Genomic DNA, 13,170 nt, shown 5'->3' with positions numbered 1-13,170 from the left:
GACAAGGTCCTGCAGCTGGCTCAGGGCAATCCCAGGCACTGATACAGGCTGGGCAGGGACTGGCTGGAGAGCAGCCCTGGAGAAAAGGACCTGGGGGTGCTGGGGGAGGAGAAGCTCAACAGGAGCCAGCAGTGAGCACTTGCAGCCCAGAGAGCCAAGCAGAGCCTGGGCTGCAGCAAGAGAAGTGTGGCCAGCAGGGCCAGGGAGGGGATTCTGCCCCTCTGCTCCACTCTGCTGAGACCACAGCTGGAGCTCTGGGGCCAGTGCTGGAGCCTCTGTGCCAGGAAGGATCTGGAGGTGCTGGAAGGTGTCCAGAGAAGGGCCACGAGGAGGAGCAGAGGGCTGGAGCTGCTCTGCTATGAGGACAGACTGAGGGAGTTGGGGTTGTGCAGGCTGGAGAGGAGAAGGCTCCCAGGAGACCTCCTTGTGGCCTTCCAGGATCTGCAGGGGGCTCCAAGAAAGCTGTGAAGGGACTTTTGAGGGTGTCAGGGAGGGATAGGACTGGGGGGGGATGGAGCAAAACTAGAAGTGGGGAGATGGAGATTGTCTGTGAGGAAGAAGTTGTTCCCCATGAGGGTGGTGAGAGCCTGGCACAGGTTGCCCAGGGAGGTGGTGGAAGCCTCCTGCCTGGAGGTGTTTGCAGCCAGGCTGGAGGTGGCTGTGAGCAACCTGCTGTAGTGTGAGGTGTCCCTGCCCATGGCAGGGGGTTGGAACTGGCTGAGCCTTGAGCTCCCTTCCAGCACTGCCAGTTCTGTGGTTCTCTGTCAGTCTCCCACACAGAGTCCTTGCAGCTGAAGGCTGCAGAGCTCCAGGATCCCAGCCCCTAAGCTACAGTGAAGAAAGGATGCTCTGTGCTGCTTGGGGCTGTGCTTGATGAGACTGGGAAGGAGGTTCCTAATGGCTGCAGGCCAGAAAACTCACAGAGAGCACACAGACTGCTCAGCAAGGCATGGTGGATGCCACCAAGGAGAAGGCTGAGGCTGCTCACCCATGCCAAAAGAAATCTCAGCTGGGGCCTGGAGCCAACACTCACAGAATGTTAGAGGTTGGAAGGGACCTCCAGAGATCATCCAGCCCAAACCCCCCCTGCCAAATGCACTCAGCACTGGACAGGCAAAAAGTTGGTTCCTGGAAGCAAGCAACCTTCATTTGTCAGTGTCAGCTGCAGGGAGCCTCCTGCTCTGCTCAGCCAACCTTCAGTCCCTGTGAGGAGAGCAGCTCTCACTCACTGCTGCCAGGCTGCATTTGCTGGGCAGAGCCTGGCAATGACTCCAGCCTGGAGGAGAGCAGCCCCAGGGGGGACCTGAGCAAGGCTCACAAAAAGCTAAGAGCATGGGCATAAGATGACCAAAACAAGGAGCAGGGAAGCTGGGGAAGGGTCTGGAGAGCAGGGCTGGGGAGGAGCAGATGAGGGAGCTGGGGGTGTTCAGCCTGGAGAAGAGGAGGCTGAGGGAGACCTCATTGCTCTCTGCAGCTCCCTGAGAGGAGGCTGGAGCCAGGTAGGGGTTGGGCTCTGCTCCCAAGGAACAAGCAATGGGATAAGAGGAAATGGCCTCAAGTTGCACCAGGGAAGGTTTAGGTTGGCCGTGAGCAATAATTTCTGCCCCAGAAGGGTTGGCAAAGCCTGGCCCAGGCTGCCCAGGGCAGTGGTGGAGTCCCCATCCCTGGAGGGGTTTCAAAGCCCTGGAGCTGTGGTGCTGAGGGCCATGGGTTGGTGCTGAGCTGGCAGTGCTGGGCTGAGGGTTGGACTCCATGATCTGAAAGGTCTCTTCCAACCCAAAGCATCCTGTGACTCCCTGCCCTGCTTTGTGGTGCTGGAGATGTGGTGCAGGCATTTGTGATTCCCAGCTGCAGAGGTCAGGCAAAGGAAACTGAGGCAGCTGAAAGCACAACTGCAGGAAGCTGTCTCCATTCCCTGCTCCCTGCTCTCATGCTTATGGGGAGCTTGGAGTCTGTTGGGGATATTTGTGAGCAGAGTTTCACTCCCATCAATGGATTGTTCCTGACTAGCAAAGGCTCTCCAGTGGACCTCAAAGCAGGCATTAATCCTTCCTAGAAGCAGTGACTCTTGCACCTCCTCTGCTTCTTGGTGCAGGCCCAGCAGGTTCAGCTGGGGCAAGGCACAACTGAGAGCTCTGCTGACGTTGTGCTGTTCATGTTCTGTCCTTTCTTTAAGCCCCCCAGGCACCACCACTCAGCTCTGGGCTTTGACATTGCAACACAGATCCTCTGGCTTCCTCCAGGAGGAACAACTCGTGGCTAATTCTCTTCCTAGAATCACAGAATTGTTTGGTTGGAAAAGACCTTTAAGGTCACCCAGCCCAACCCTTCTCTGACTCTGGCAAGCCTGGGGCTAAACCCTGGCCCTCAGCACCACGCCTCCAAGGCTTTGAAACCCCCTCCAGGGATGGGCACTCAGCCTGGGCAGCCTGGGCCAGGCTTGGAGAAGCCTTCCAGGGGAGAAGTTTCTTCTAATGTCCAACCTAAACCCCTCCCTGGTGCAACTTGAGGCCACTTCCTCTTGTCCTGTTGCTTGTTCCTTGGGAGCAGAGCCCAACCCCCCCTCAGTGTCCTTCTTGGAGTTGCTCCAGGCTGAACCAAAGCCACCTTTGAGCACTGAACCCTTTCATCTTCCTTCCCTTTGCCATCAGGGCACCAGAAGGTCCTTGCCCTCTGAGAAGGGACCACAGCCAACCATCTCTGCCACACTCTGCCATCCTCAGGAGCAAAAGTGCATTCACCTCCTGGTGCTCTGCAAGGTTGTCTCCAACCAGAGTTATTCTGTGGGTCTAAAGACCTCAGCAGGAAGAGCTCATGAAAGGCACTGCTGCAAAGTGAGGTCCTGGGAGAGCATCAAAGCCAATCAGATCCTGGGCTGCAGCAGGAGAAGTGTGGCCAGCAGGGCAAGGGAGGTGATTCTCCCCCTCTGCTCAGCTCTGCTGAGACCCCACCTGCAGTACTGCCTCCAGTTCTGGAGCCCCTATTACAAGAGGGATGTGGAGGTGCTGGAAGGTGTCCAGAGCAGGGCCAGGAGGATGATCAGAGGGCTGGAGCACCTCTCCTGTGAGGACAGACTGAAGGAGTTGGGGCTGTTCAGTCTGGAGAAGAGAAGGCTCTGAGGTGACATCATTGTGGCCTTCCAGTATCTGAAGGGGGCTACAGGAAGGCTGGGGAGGGACTGCTCAGGATCTCAGGGAGTGATAGGACTAGGGGGAATGGAATGAAGCTGGAGGTGGGGAGATTGAGGCTGGAGGTGAGGAGGAAGTTCTTCCCCATGAGAGTGGTGAAGCCCTGGAATGGGTTGTCCAGGGAGGTGGTTGGGGCCCTGTCCCTGGAGGTGTTTAAGCCCAGGCTGGATGAGGCTCTGTCCAGCCTGATCTAGTGTGGGGTGTCCCTGCCCTGTCCAACCCTGGCAGGGGGGTTGGAACTAGCTGATCCTTGTGGTCCTTTCCAACCCTGACTATGATACTATGATACTATGATCCCCAGAGCCTGCTGCCTGGCTCCTGGCTGTCCCTGCCTCACCCTTGCCCAGCGCTCCCAGCCTGGCAGAGGGTTGCTGGCTCTCAGCAGGCACAGGAAGCTCCAGGAGGAACTGTGAAGTCCATCCTGGTCCAGTCCAGAAGTTCAGAAGAAAAAAGTCCCCTCCCCTGGTTTGGCTTTTCCCCTAGATCAGTGATTCCACCACTCCAGCAGGACCCTCCCAGGCAGAGTGCACCCAGAACAGGCTGCCCAGAGCAGAGCAGCCCCAGAGGGGAGCTGAGTGCTGAAGGCTGGGGGGCAAGTGGCTGGGGCCAGACTCTGCTCAGTGGTGCCCAAGGATAGGCCAAGGGGCACAAAGTGGCACCCAGGAGGCTCCATGTGAGCAGGAGGAGAAAGTTGCTTGGTGTGAGGGTGCTGGAGGCCTGGAGCAGGCTGCCCAGAGAGGTTGTGGAGTCTCCTGGTGTGGAGAGCTTCCAACCCCCCCTGGGCACTGTGCTGCTGGGCAAGCTGCTGTGGGTGCCCTGCTTGGAGCAGGGACTTGGGGAGCTCCAGAGGTCCCTTCCCACCCCTCCCAAGCTCTGGAGAGCAGCCTGTTGGAGCGGTGCTTGCAGAGGAGGTGCCAAGCAGCCAGGCTTTGCTGTCAGCCCCTGTGAGGGCAGCAGGTTAGGAGCACCTCCATGCTGCCTCTTCCTTCCTGCTGTGCTGGGAGCTCCTCAGCACTCTGATGCTGCAGATCACCACACTGTGAGTTAGCTCTTCCATTCCCACTGCCAGCCCTCACCTTTGGGACTTCCCCCCTCCCCCCTGTGCAGCCCCAGCCCTGCACAATGAAATGCCAGCTCCTATTGTTGTTGGCTGAGCAGCAGCAGAGCTGATCCTCCTGAAGGGTTGGCCTGAGCCTGTGGTAACTTTGTGATCCCCCTGGAGGAGCAGAGCTCCATCTGTTGCAAATCAAAGCTTGGCTTGTGGAATGCTGGAATGTTTCAGCCTGGTGCAGGGGTGAGCACTGCAGGGGAGCACTGAGCTTCCCCATCCACACCATCATATGGTGCCCATTATCTCCCAGGACAGCAGAAACCAGAACAACCACCAGGCTCGGGGCCAGCCTCCTGCAACCTGTTTCTCCCCCCACCTCCTCTTCCTCCTCCTCCTCTTTCAGCATGGTGCCATTCACCCCACAAAATGTTTGCTGTTTGTCTTTCCTCTTGCAGGGCACCAAGCAGCCAGCAGTGACTGCAGTGCTTAGGAAAGGGTTGTGGTGTTCCTCACTGAATGGCATCACATCTGGGAGCCAAAACCCATCAGCAACCAAGGGCTGGCTGGGGCACCACATCTCCCTGGGCTCTGGCCTTCCAGAAGGGAGGTTGGAGATCACAGAACTGTTTGGGTTGGAAAAGACCTCTCAGAGCATCCAGTCCAACCTTCAGCCCAGCCCCAGCACGGCCATCAAACCCTGGCCCCAAGTGCCATGGCCACAGGTGTCTGAACCCCTTCAGGGGTGGGGACTCCACCACCTCCCTGGGCAGCCTCTGCCAGTCCCTGAGCAGATGCTCAACCCCTGAGCAGATGCTCAAACCCTTCAGCATGCTCTGGTGTCCAAACCATCAAATGCTTCTTTCCAGCAGCTCCCTTGACACTTGATGCTCTGAGCTGTAGGCATCAGTGATGGCTTTTGATCTCAATTATCACAGAGCTGCCAGGGCTGGAAGGGACCTCAAGGCTCACCCAGCTCCAACCCCCCCTGCCATGGGCAGGGACACCTCACACCACAGCAGGTTGCTCACAGCCACAGCCAGCCTGGCTGCAAACACCTCCAGGCAGGAGGCTTCCACCACCTCCCTGGGCAACCTGTGCCAGGCTCTCACCACCCTCACGGGCAACAACTTCTTCCTCACAGCCAATCTCAGTCTCCCCACCTCTACTTTTGCTCCATCCCCCCCAGTCCTGTCCCTCCCTGACACCCTCAGAAGTCCCTCCCCAGCTTTCTTGGAGCCCCCTGCAGATCCTGGAAGGCCACAATGAGGTCTCCTGGGAGCCTTCTCCTCTCCAGCCTGCACAACCTCAACTCCCTCAGTCTGTCTCCATACTGAGACTGGAGGGTGAGGAGAACTGGAGTGGAAACCAAGGAGCTGTCCTCAACTCCCCACCTGAGGCAGCATCCCTACAGGCTGTGCCTGGGAACCATCTGCCCCCAGCCAGCCCCATGCCACAGAGGCACCACCTCCACATGGCCAGGAAGCAAGAAGAAGTTGCTAAAACCCACCCAGCACACAGGGGTCCAGGTGAGACCCAGCAAGGTGGAGCCCAGCAGCTGCTCAGGGGCCCTGTGCTGCATGCAGAGGTGAACCAAGGCCACACCAGGTGGAACAGAGCAGCCTCAAGCCTCAGCTGGAGGTTGTGGCACTGCCAAAGTCAACTGTGGCAGAGTCCTAGAGTCAGAATTGTTGTGATTGGAAGAGGCCTTTGAGCTCATCCAGTCCAAGCCTTCTCAGAGTCCTTGGGGTTGGGACCTTGCAGACCACTGAGTCCCAGCTGCCCCAGCCAGGCAAAACGCTCTGGAAGCTGCCCTCAGGATGCCTGCTCCAAGGTGTGGAGATCCTGCAGCTTCTCCAGCAGGTGAGAGGGAAGCAGAGAGTCACAGAATCATTTGGAACAGAGCTTCAAGATCATGGAGTCCAACCCTCAGCCCAGCACTGCCAGGGCACCACTGACCCACAGCCCTCAGCACTCCAGGGCTTTGAAACCCCTCCAGGGATGGGGACTCCACCACTGCCCTGGGCAGCCTGGGCCAGCCCTGGACAACCCTTTTGGGGCAGAAATTGTTCCTCATGGCCAACCCAAACCTCTCTTGGTGCAACTGCTCTTGCTATTAGCATCCCCAAACGTGGCAGGGGCAGAGCACCAGTTCTGGAGGCAGCCAAAGCTTCTCCTGTCCTCACCAACACATCACAGCAGCATCCTTTTGGGCTTGCCCCCCAGCCTCAGCTGGAAGCAGAAAGGAGTTCAGCAGGGTCCCAGATGTCCTGCCCAAAGGTTAGACCCCAACCCCCCTGGAAAGGTGCACTCCCATGCTTCACATATTCAATTTCCTGTTCAAGCTCCAAGACAACCAAGACAGACTTCATGGAGTCATGGAACTGTTTCACTTGGAAAAGACCTCCTAAGATCAAGTCCAACCAACCAACCCAACCCCACCATGGCCATTGAACCCTGTCCCCAGGTGCCATGGCCACACTGAACTCTGCAGATTCATGTTTCCCAACATTCCCCCCCTTCCTTTTTAAGCTCTTTTCCAAACATCTCAGTTGAAAAGTAACTCAGAGAAGTCTGAGTGGAGCTTTAGAATGTGCAGCACTCACCAGAACCCAACTACCTCAATGCTTTTGGGGGGAATGGGATGGGGCAGGGAATGGTTCAAGGAGCAAGTGGCAGGACAAGAGGTGCTGGAGAAGGGCAACCAAGCTGGGGAAGGGTCTGGAGAAGAGGGCTGGGGAGGAGCAGCTGAGGGAGCTGGGGGTGTTCAGCCTGGAGGAGAGGAGGCTGAGGGAGACCTCATTGCTCTCTGCAGCTCCCTGAGAGGAGGCTGCAGCCAGGGGGGGGTTGGGCTCTGCTCCCAAGGAACAACCAACAGGATGAGAGGACACAGCCTCAAGTCACCTCAGGAGAGGTTCAGGTTGGCCATGAGGAACAATTTCATCCCCCGAAAGGGTTGTCAGGGGCTGGCCCAGGCTGCCCAGGGCAGTGGTGAAGTCTCCATCCCTGGAGGGGTTTCAAAGCCCTGGAGATGTGGTGCTGAGGGCCATGGGTTGGTGCTGAGCTGGCGGTGCTGGGCTGAAGGTTGGACTCCATGATCTTAAAGTTCTGTTCCAAAGGATTCTGTGACTCTCTGCTTCCCTCCCACCTGCTGGAGAAGCTGCAGGATCTCCACACCTAGGAGCAGGCATCCTGAGGGCAGCTTCCAGAGCGTTTGGCCTGGCTGGGGCAGCTGGGACTCAGTGGTCTGCAAGGTCCCAACCCCAATGACTCTGTGGAAGCTTGGACTGGATGAGCTTAAAGGTCTCTCCCAACCCAAATGACTCTGTGACTCCATCTGAAACCTGAGCAAAGCTGCTCCCTGGGCCATGAGCCAGGCTGGATTTCCTCAGCCTCCTTGGAATGAGTCTCAGACATCTCCTGCTCTGCACCTGTGTCCCTGCTCAGGGAATTGCCCTCAGGAGGCTGCTGGAGGGTTGTGAGGAAATTACAGAGCTTGGGTGCTTGGAACCTATCCTCAGAGGGACTTTGGGAAGGAAACTGAGCAGCACAGTGAGTGGGGAGGCTGTAGCTGATAAATGCAAGGCCAGAGCACTCAGCACTTCTCCTTGCTCCCTCAGGTCCCTGCTGCAGTTTCATGAAGCCAGAAGCTTTATCCTAAAGGACATCAAATGGCAGAGCTGGAATGTGAGGTATGAAGGAAATCCTCCATCAGGTGAGGAGAGAGATGGCTGCAATCCCTTTTATGAGTGGAAGCTGCTTGTCAGAGTTGTTTGGCTTGGAAAAGACCTCTTAGATCCAACCTTCAACCCAGCACCACCATGGACACCAAACCCTGGCCCCAGCTGCCATGGCCACAGGGTTCTGGAACCCCTCCAGGGCTGGGGACTCCACCACCTCCCTGGGCAGCCTGTGCCAGGCCCTGACCACTCTGACAGCAAAGAAATTGTTCCTCCTCTCCAACCTAACCCTCCCCTGGTGCAGCTTGAGGCTGTTTCCTCTCCTCCTATGGTTCCTTGGCAGCAAAGCCCAAGCTCCACCTAGCTCCAGCCCCCACTCAGGGAGCTGCAGAGAGCAATGAGGTCTCCCCTCAGCCTCCCCCTTACTGAACACCCCCAGGTCCCTCAGTTCCTTCTCCCCAGCCCTGTTCTCCAGTCCCTTCCCCAGCTTGCTTGTCCCTTGGCCTCTGAAAAGGTGCAGTCCCCACCCCTGGAGGTGTTCAGGAAACCTGTGGCCATGGCACTTTGGGGCATGGTTTAATGGCCATGGTGGGGCTGGGTTGCTGGCTGGACCTGGTGGTCTTTGGAGGTCTCTTCCAATCGAGACAGCTCCCTGACTCTATGATTTTTATCCCCCCAAAAGTTGGTGTTTGGGGGCTGTAGCTGCATGGTGACAGAGGATGATGCTGGAAGCAACTACAATGAATTTAATTCCTTGAGGCAGCCACTCCTTGGCCCCCTGAAGGGTTGAGAGTGGTTCATGACCCCCAGCAAGTGGCTAGCTGCATGCAGATGCAGGGAGTGACTGCTGCTCCGGGCTCACCACCCAACCTCAGCCATCTCCTTCAAAGGGGAGCATCAAAGAGCCACCTCACAGCTCACCACCCACCTGCCCTGCAGCCTCCCAACACTTGAAAGCCAACAGCCACCCAGGATGAAAGCAGAAGACATTGGACAACCCTAGGCAAGTGCTGAGATAGGATCCAACCCAACCCACTGGAGGTCTCATCCTGAAGCACTGCAGCATCCTTTTGGGGTTGCTACCCAGGCTCAGCTGGAAGCAGAAGGGAGCTCCTCATGGCCAACCTGAACCTCCCCTGGTGCAGCTTGAGCCTGTGTCCTCTTGTCCTGTTGCTTGTTCCTTGGGAGCAGAGCCCAACCGCCACCTGGCTGCAGCCTCCTCTCAGGGAGCTGCAGAGAGCAATGAGGTCTCCCTCAGCCTCCTCTTCTCCAGGCTGAACACCCCCAGCTCCCTCAGCTGCTCCTCCCCAGCCCTGCTCTCAAGACCCTTCCCCAGCTTCCTTGCCCTTCTCTGGACCTGCTCCAGCATCTCAGAGTCCTCCTTCACAAACTCAACCAGGTTGGGAGAGACCTCCAAGATCATCTTGCAGTGAGGAGCTCATTTTCTCCCCCATCCAGGAGCTCTGTGCTAGCAGATCTTTGCTACCCCTCCTCTTGAGGAGCAGAGCTCAAGTTCTCCTGCCCAGGAGGCTCAGCCCTCTTACCTTCAATGACACAGTGGTCAGGGATGGGAATCCTCCTCCCCAGCTCCGTGACATAGGCTCTCACTTTGCCCAGGTTTGCCTTCAGGTGCAGGTAGAGCCTGTCCTGATGCTCCACAGGGCTCCTCGCTGCCTCTTGGTCTCCTTCGAGGACCTCTCCTGGAGGAGCTTCTGCTGCATTTGCACTGCTGTGCTGTGCAACCAAAGAGCTCCCCAGCTGCATGGCTTCAGCATCCAGCCCCAAAGGCATTTGCTCATTTTCCTGGCTGATGTGGATGTCAGTGAAGGAGACCCCAGCAGCCAGCTCTCCGTTCTCCTCCTCCTCCTCCTCCTCCTGGCCGCTGTCTGAGCTCGCTCCCTTCACAGGCCCTGCCTGCACAGCCAGGCTCTTGCACCTGAAAGGTGAGCAAGGAAAGGAAAAGTGCTCTGCAGTTGAGGGAGGACACAAAAGCCACCCCCAAAAGTGCTCTGAGAATCAGTTCTCGCAGCTGGCAGAGGGAGCTGAGCGTGGGGCTTGCTTTGCTGGGTGCCAGAGGCCAGGCTCTGCTGGTGGATGTGCACAGGGCAGGACACAGCCTTGATGAGCAGAAGCAGCTAACTAACCTCCATCCCTGCATGCCATGGGGGCAGCTGCTCAGCACAGCCACCAGAGAGCTCACAGCCCCAGGGCTGGAGGAGCTGCTTGAGTGAGCACATCGTAGATTCAGCCTTCAGCTCCTCATTGCCCTCTAAGTGGGGAGGGTGGAGCTAAACCAGGCTGGAAGTGAAGTGACTGAAAAGGCAAAGAGTGGAGGAGGAAGAGGAAAAACTTCTGCTGTGAAGCTGCCAAAGACACTTGGGGAACAACTGGGAGGAGAGGCTGAGCCCCCCCAGGCTGTGCTGCTTCAGCCTGCCCTGGCCAGGCTGAGAGCTGGGGGAGAGGAAGCTCAGGAGGTGCAGCCAGGGCAAGGGCAGGCTCCTGCCCCTGGGGAGGAACAACCTCCTGCAGCAGCACAGGGAGGGGGAACCTGCTGGAGAGCAGCTCCATGGAGAAGGAGCTGGGAGTGCTGGGGGCCAGCAAAGTCACCATGAGCCAGCAGTGTGCCCCTGGGGACAAGGAGGCCAAAGGTGGCCTGGGCTGCATGGAGAAGAGTGTGGCCATCAAGGGAGGTTCTCCTCCCACTTTACTCTGTCCTGGTGAGGCCACAGCTGCAGTCCTGGGGTCAGTTCTGGGCTCCCCAGCTCAAGAGGGACAGAGAACTGCTTTAGCAGGGAGCTTGGGCTGGATGACCTCCAGAGCTCCTTTCCAACTCCCTCCATGCTGGGGTTCTGGGGTTATCTGAGCCCTCATCTCACCCAGCTCCCCAGGACAGTGCCAGGCCACCTCTGACTCCATCATTTGCTTAGTGCCACCAGCAAGAGCACCCAGGCAAGCTCTCTGTCCCTTCCTTTCTGGTGACATCCCTCTGGCATGGTTGCCCTAGCCCCTGTGCTCTTCTGGGGCACAGAAGAGGCCAAAAGAATAACCTCAAAAGCTGTTTCTCCATCTTTTTAACCCCAAGGAGGTGAGACTTGGTTGAAATCAGAGCTGTGATGCCTGGGGGCACCCTGCCAATGGAATCAGCTCTCAGTGGCTGTGAGAACCTCTCCTACCTTCTGCAGAGCCATACCTGTTGAACCTCAGCTCCTTCCTCTCTTCTTTAGAGACTTGGCCTAAGCTGTACCTCCTCACTGAGCCAGGAGTGCTGCTGTCCACGTTCAGCTTCTCTTCAAAAGCCTGTCTCTTCACCTGCAGCTTCTCATCCTCTTCCTTTCCATCCACAGCAGCTTTGAAGTCCCCCAGGGGCACAGCAGGTTCTGGTTTGGCCTCGTTTTCCAGCCTGAGGAAGGAGAAAGCAGAGCTCTGACTCTGGCACACGGTGTTGGTGCCAGCCCTGGTGCTGCATCTCTGCCTGGGACCTGGGTTGTGGAGCTGGGAAGAGAAATCACAGAATCCTAGAAGGGCTCAGGCTGGAAGGGACCTCAGAGATCATCTCCTTCAACTTCCCTGCCATGGGCAGGGACAGCTCTCAGCTAGACTCATCCAGCCTGGCCTTGAACACCCCCAGGCAGGAGGCAGCCACAGCCTCCCTGGGCAGCCTGGGCCAGAGCCTCAGCTCCCTCCTGCTGAACAACTTCTTCCTCAGCTCCACTCTAACCCTGCTCTGCCTCAGCTTCAAACCATTCCCCCTTGGCCTGGCTCAGACACCCTCATGAGAAGTCCCTCTGCAGCCTTCCTGCAGGATTATAGAACCACAGATCTGTCAGGGCTGGAAGGGACCTCAAGGCTCAGCCAGTCCCAATCCTCCTGCCATGGGCAGGGACACCTCACACCACAGCAGGTTGCTCACAGCCACATCCAGCCTGGCTGCAAACACCTCCAGGCAAGAGGCTTCCACCACCTCCCTTTAGGTCCTGGCAGGCAGCTCTGAGGTCCCCCTGGAGCCTTCTCCTCTGCAGGCTGCACAGCCCCAGCTCCCTCAGCCTGTGCTCACAGCAGAGCTGCTCCAGCCCTCTGCTTCAGCAGAGATTCTCTTGGAGGTTAGCTCAGCATCTGAGTTAGAAACTGCTGCTCTGGAGCCACTGAATGCTTGGGTTGGAAAGGAGCTTTCAAGGTCATCTGGGGTGTCAGGGAGGGACAGGACTGGGGGGGTGGAGCAAAACTAGAAGTGGGGAGATTGAGATTAGCTGTGAGGAAGAAGTTGTTGCCCATGAGGGTGGTGAGAGCCTGGCACAGGTTGCCCAGGGAGGTGGTGGAATCCAAAGGGCCATGTCCAGGCATCCCTTCAGCACCTCCCTGACTCCACCACCTCCCTGGCTGACCCTGTTCCAGGGCCTGAATAAAGCAAACTGTTCAGCTCTGCACCCTTGAAGCTGGGAAGAAAGCCACATGTGAGGTAAGCTGTCCCCAGCAGCCTTCAAAGCTTCAGTTACAAACAAAGCAGTGGAGCCAGGCTCCAGCATCATCAGCATCACTATCACCACAGAGTGAGGCTGCTCCAGAAGATAAAGGCAGTGAGGCTGGGCAGAACCATGGCTGAGGTAGCTCCCAGATAAAATCTGGCTCCAGAATAAAAGCTGGGGGGAAGGTGGTGCAAAAGCAAAGTGGTTCTGCTCCCTCAGCCCCTTTGAAACCTGGGGCCAAAGGTTAAAACGTTGGCAGGGTTGCTGCCTTCAGCGCTGCGAGACCCTGGCTGCTATTCAATACAGGGAGGGAGTCACTTCCAATTAGGGAGAGGCTTCTAATTAGCCTTGGGTGTGCTGGGCTGGGTCAGGAGGGCAGAAAGGAGCAGGGATGCTTTGCAAGGATATAACACAGATGGCAGAGAGCTCCTAAGTGTGAGGGAGAGAGCACCTGGGAGACAGGCTCCTGGGGTGGGAGCCAAAACGTTGAGGTCATTGGAGAAGCAGCCCCTGGGTGTCCTGGGGAGAGGTAAACATGAGAGAGGAGAAGGATCCTGACAGAGCCCTCCTCTGAAACCAGGCTGGGACAGCAGTCTTCTCAGTGCTGAGCAAGAGGCTGGGGCCAGGCTCTGCTCAGTGCTGCCCAGCAAGGGGCACAAAGTGGCAGCCAGGAGGTTGCACCTCAGCAGGAGGAGAAAGTTGTTTGGTGTGAGGGTGCTGGAGGCCTGGAGCAGGCTGCCCAGAGAGGTTGTGGAGTCTCCTGGTGTGGAGAGCTTCCAACCCCCCCTGGG

At 57.6% G+C, this 13,170-nt stretch overlaps 1 protein-coding gene across 4 annotated transcripts in view; it reads right to left on the bottom strand.

The window, feature by feature from the left end:
- The window catches only part of VEPH1 (ventricular zone expressed PH domain containing 1), a 73,067-nt gene that overhangs the window by 14,991 nt on the left and 44,906 nt on the right, over nt 1-13,170 (bottom strand). For all 4 annotated transcript variants that reach the window (XM_068144853.1, XM_068144856.1, XM_068144854.1 and 1 more), the window contains 2 exons: nt 11,107-11,316; nt 9,461-9,852 (listed from right to left, as the gene is read on the bottom strand). In XM_068144853.1, the coding sequence (XP_068000954.1) occupies nt 9,461-9,852; nt 11,107-11,316 (602 nt within the window). The remainder of the gene's footprint in view (nt 1-9,460; nt 9,853-11,106; nt 11,317-13,170) is intronic.

The sequence above is a fragment of the Melanerpes formicivorus genome, unplaced genomic scaffold (assembly GCF_026170545.1).
Source record: "Melanerpes formicivorus ecotype bairdi unplaced genomic scaffold, bMelFor1.0.p_v2 SCAF_12, whole genome shotgun sequence".
Taxonomy (NCBI): Eukaryota; Metazoa; Chordata; class Aves; order Piciformes; family Picidae; genus Melanerpes; species Melanerpes formicivorus.
Note: the sequence above shows the minus strand (reverse complement) of the source record. Positions and strands in the feature narration are given on the sequence as shown.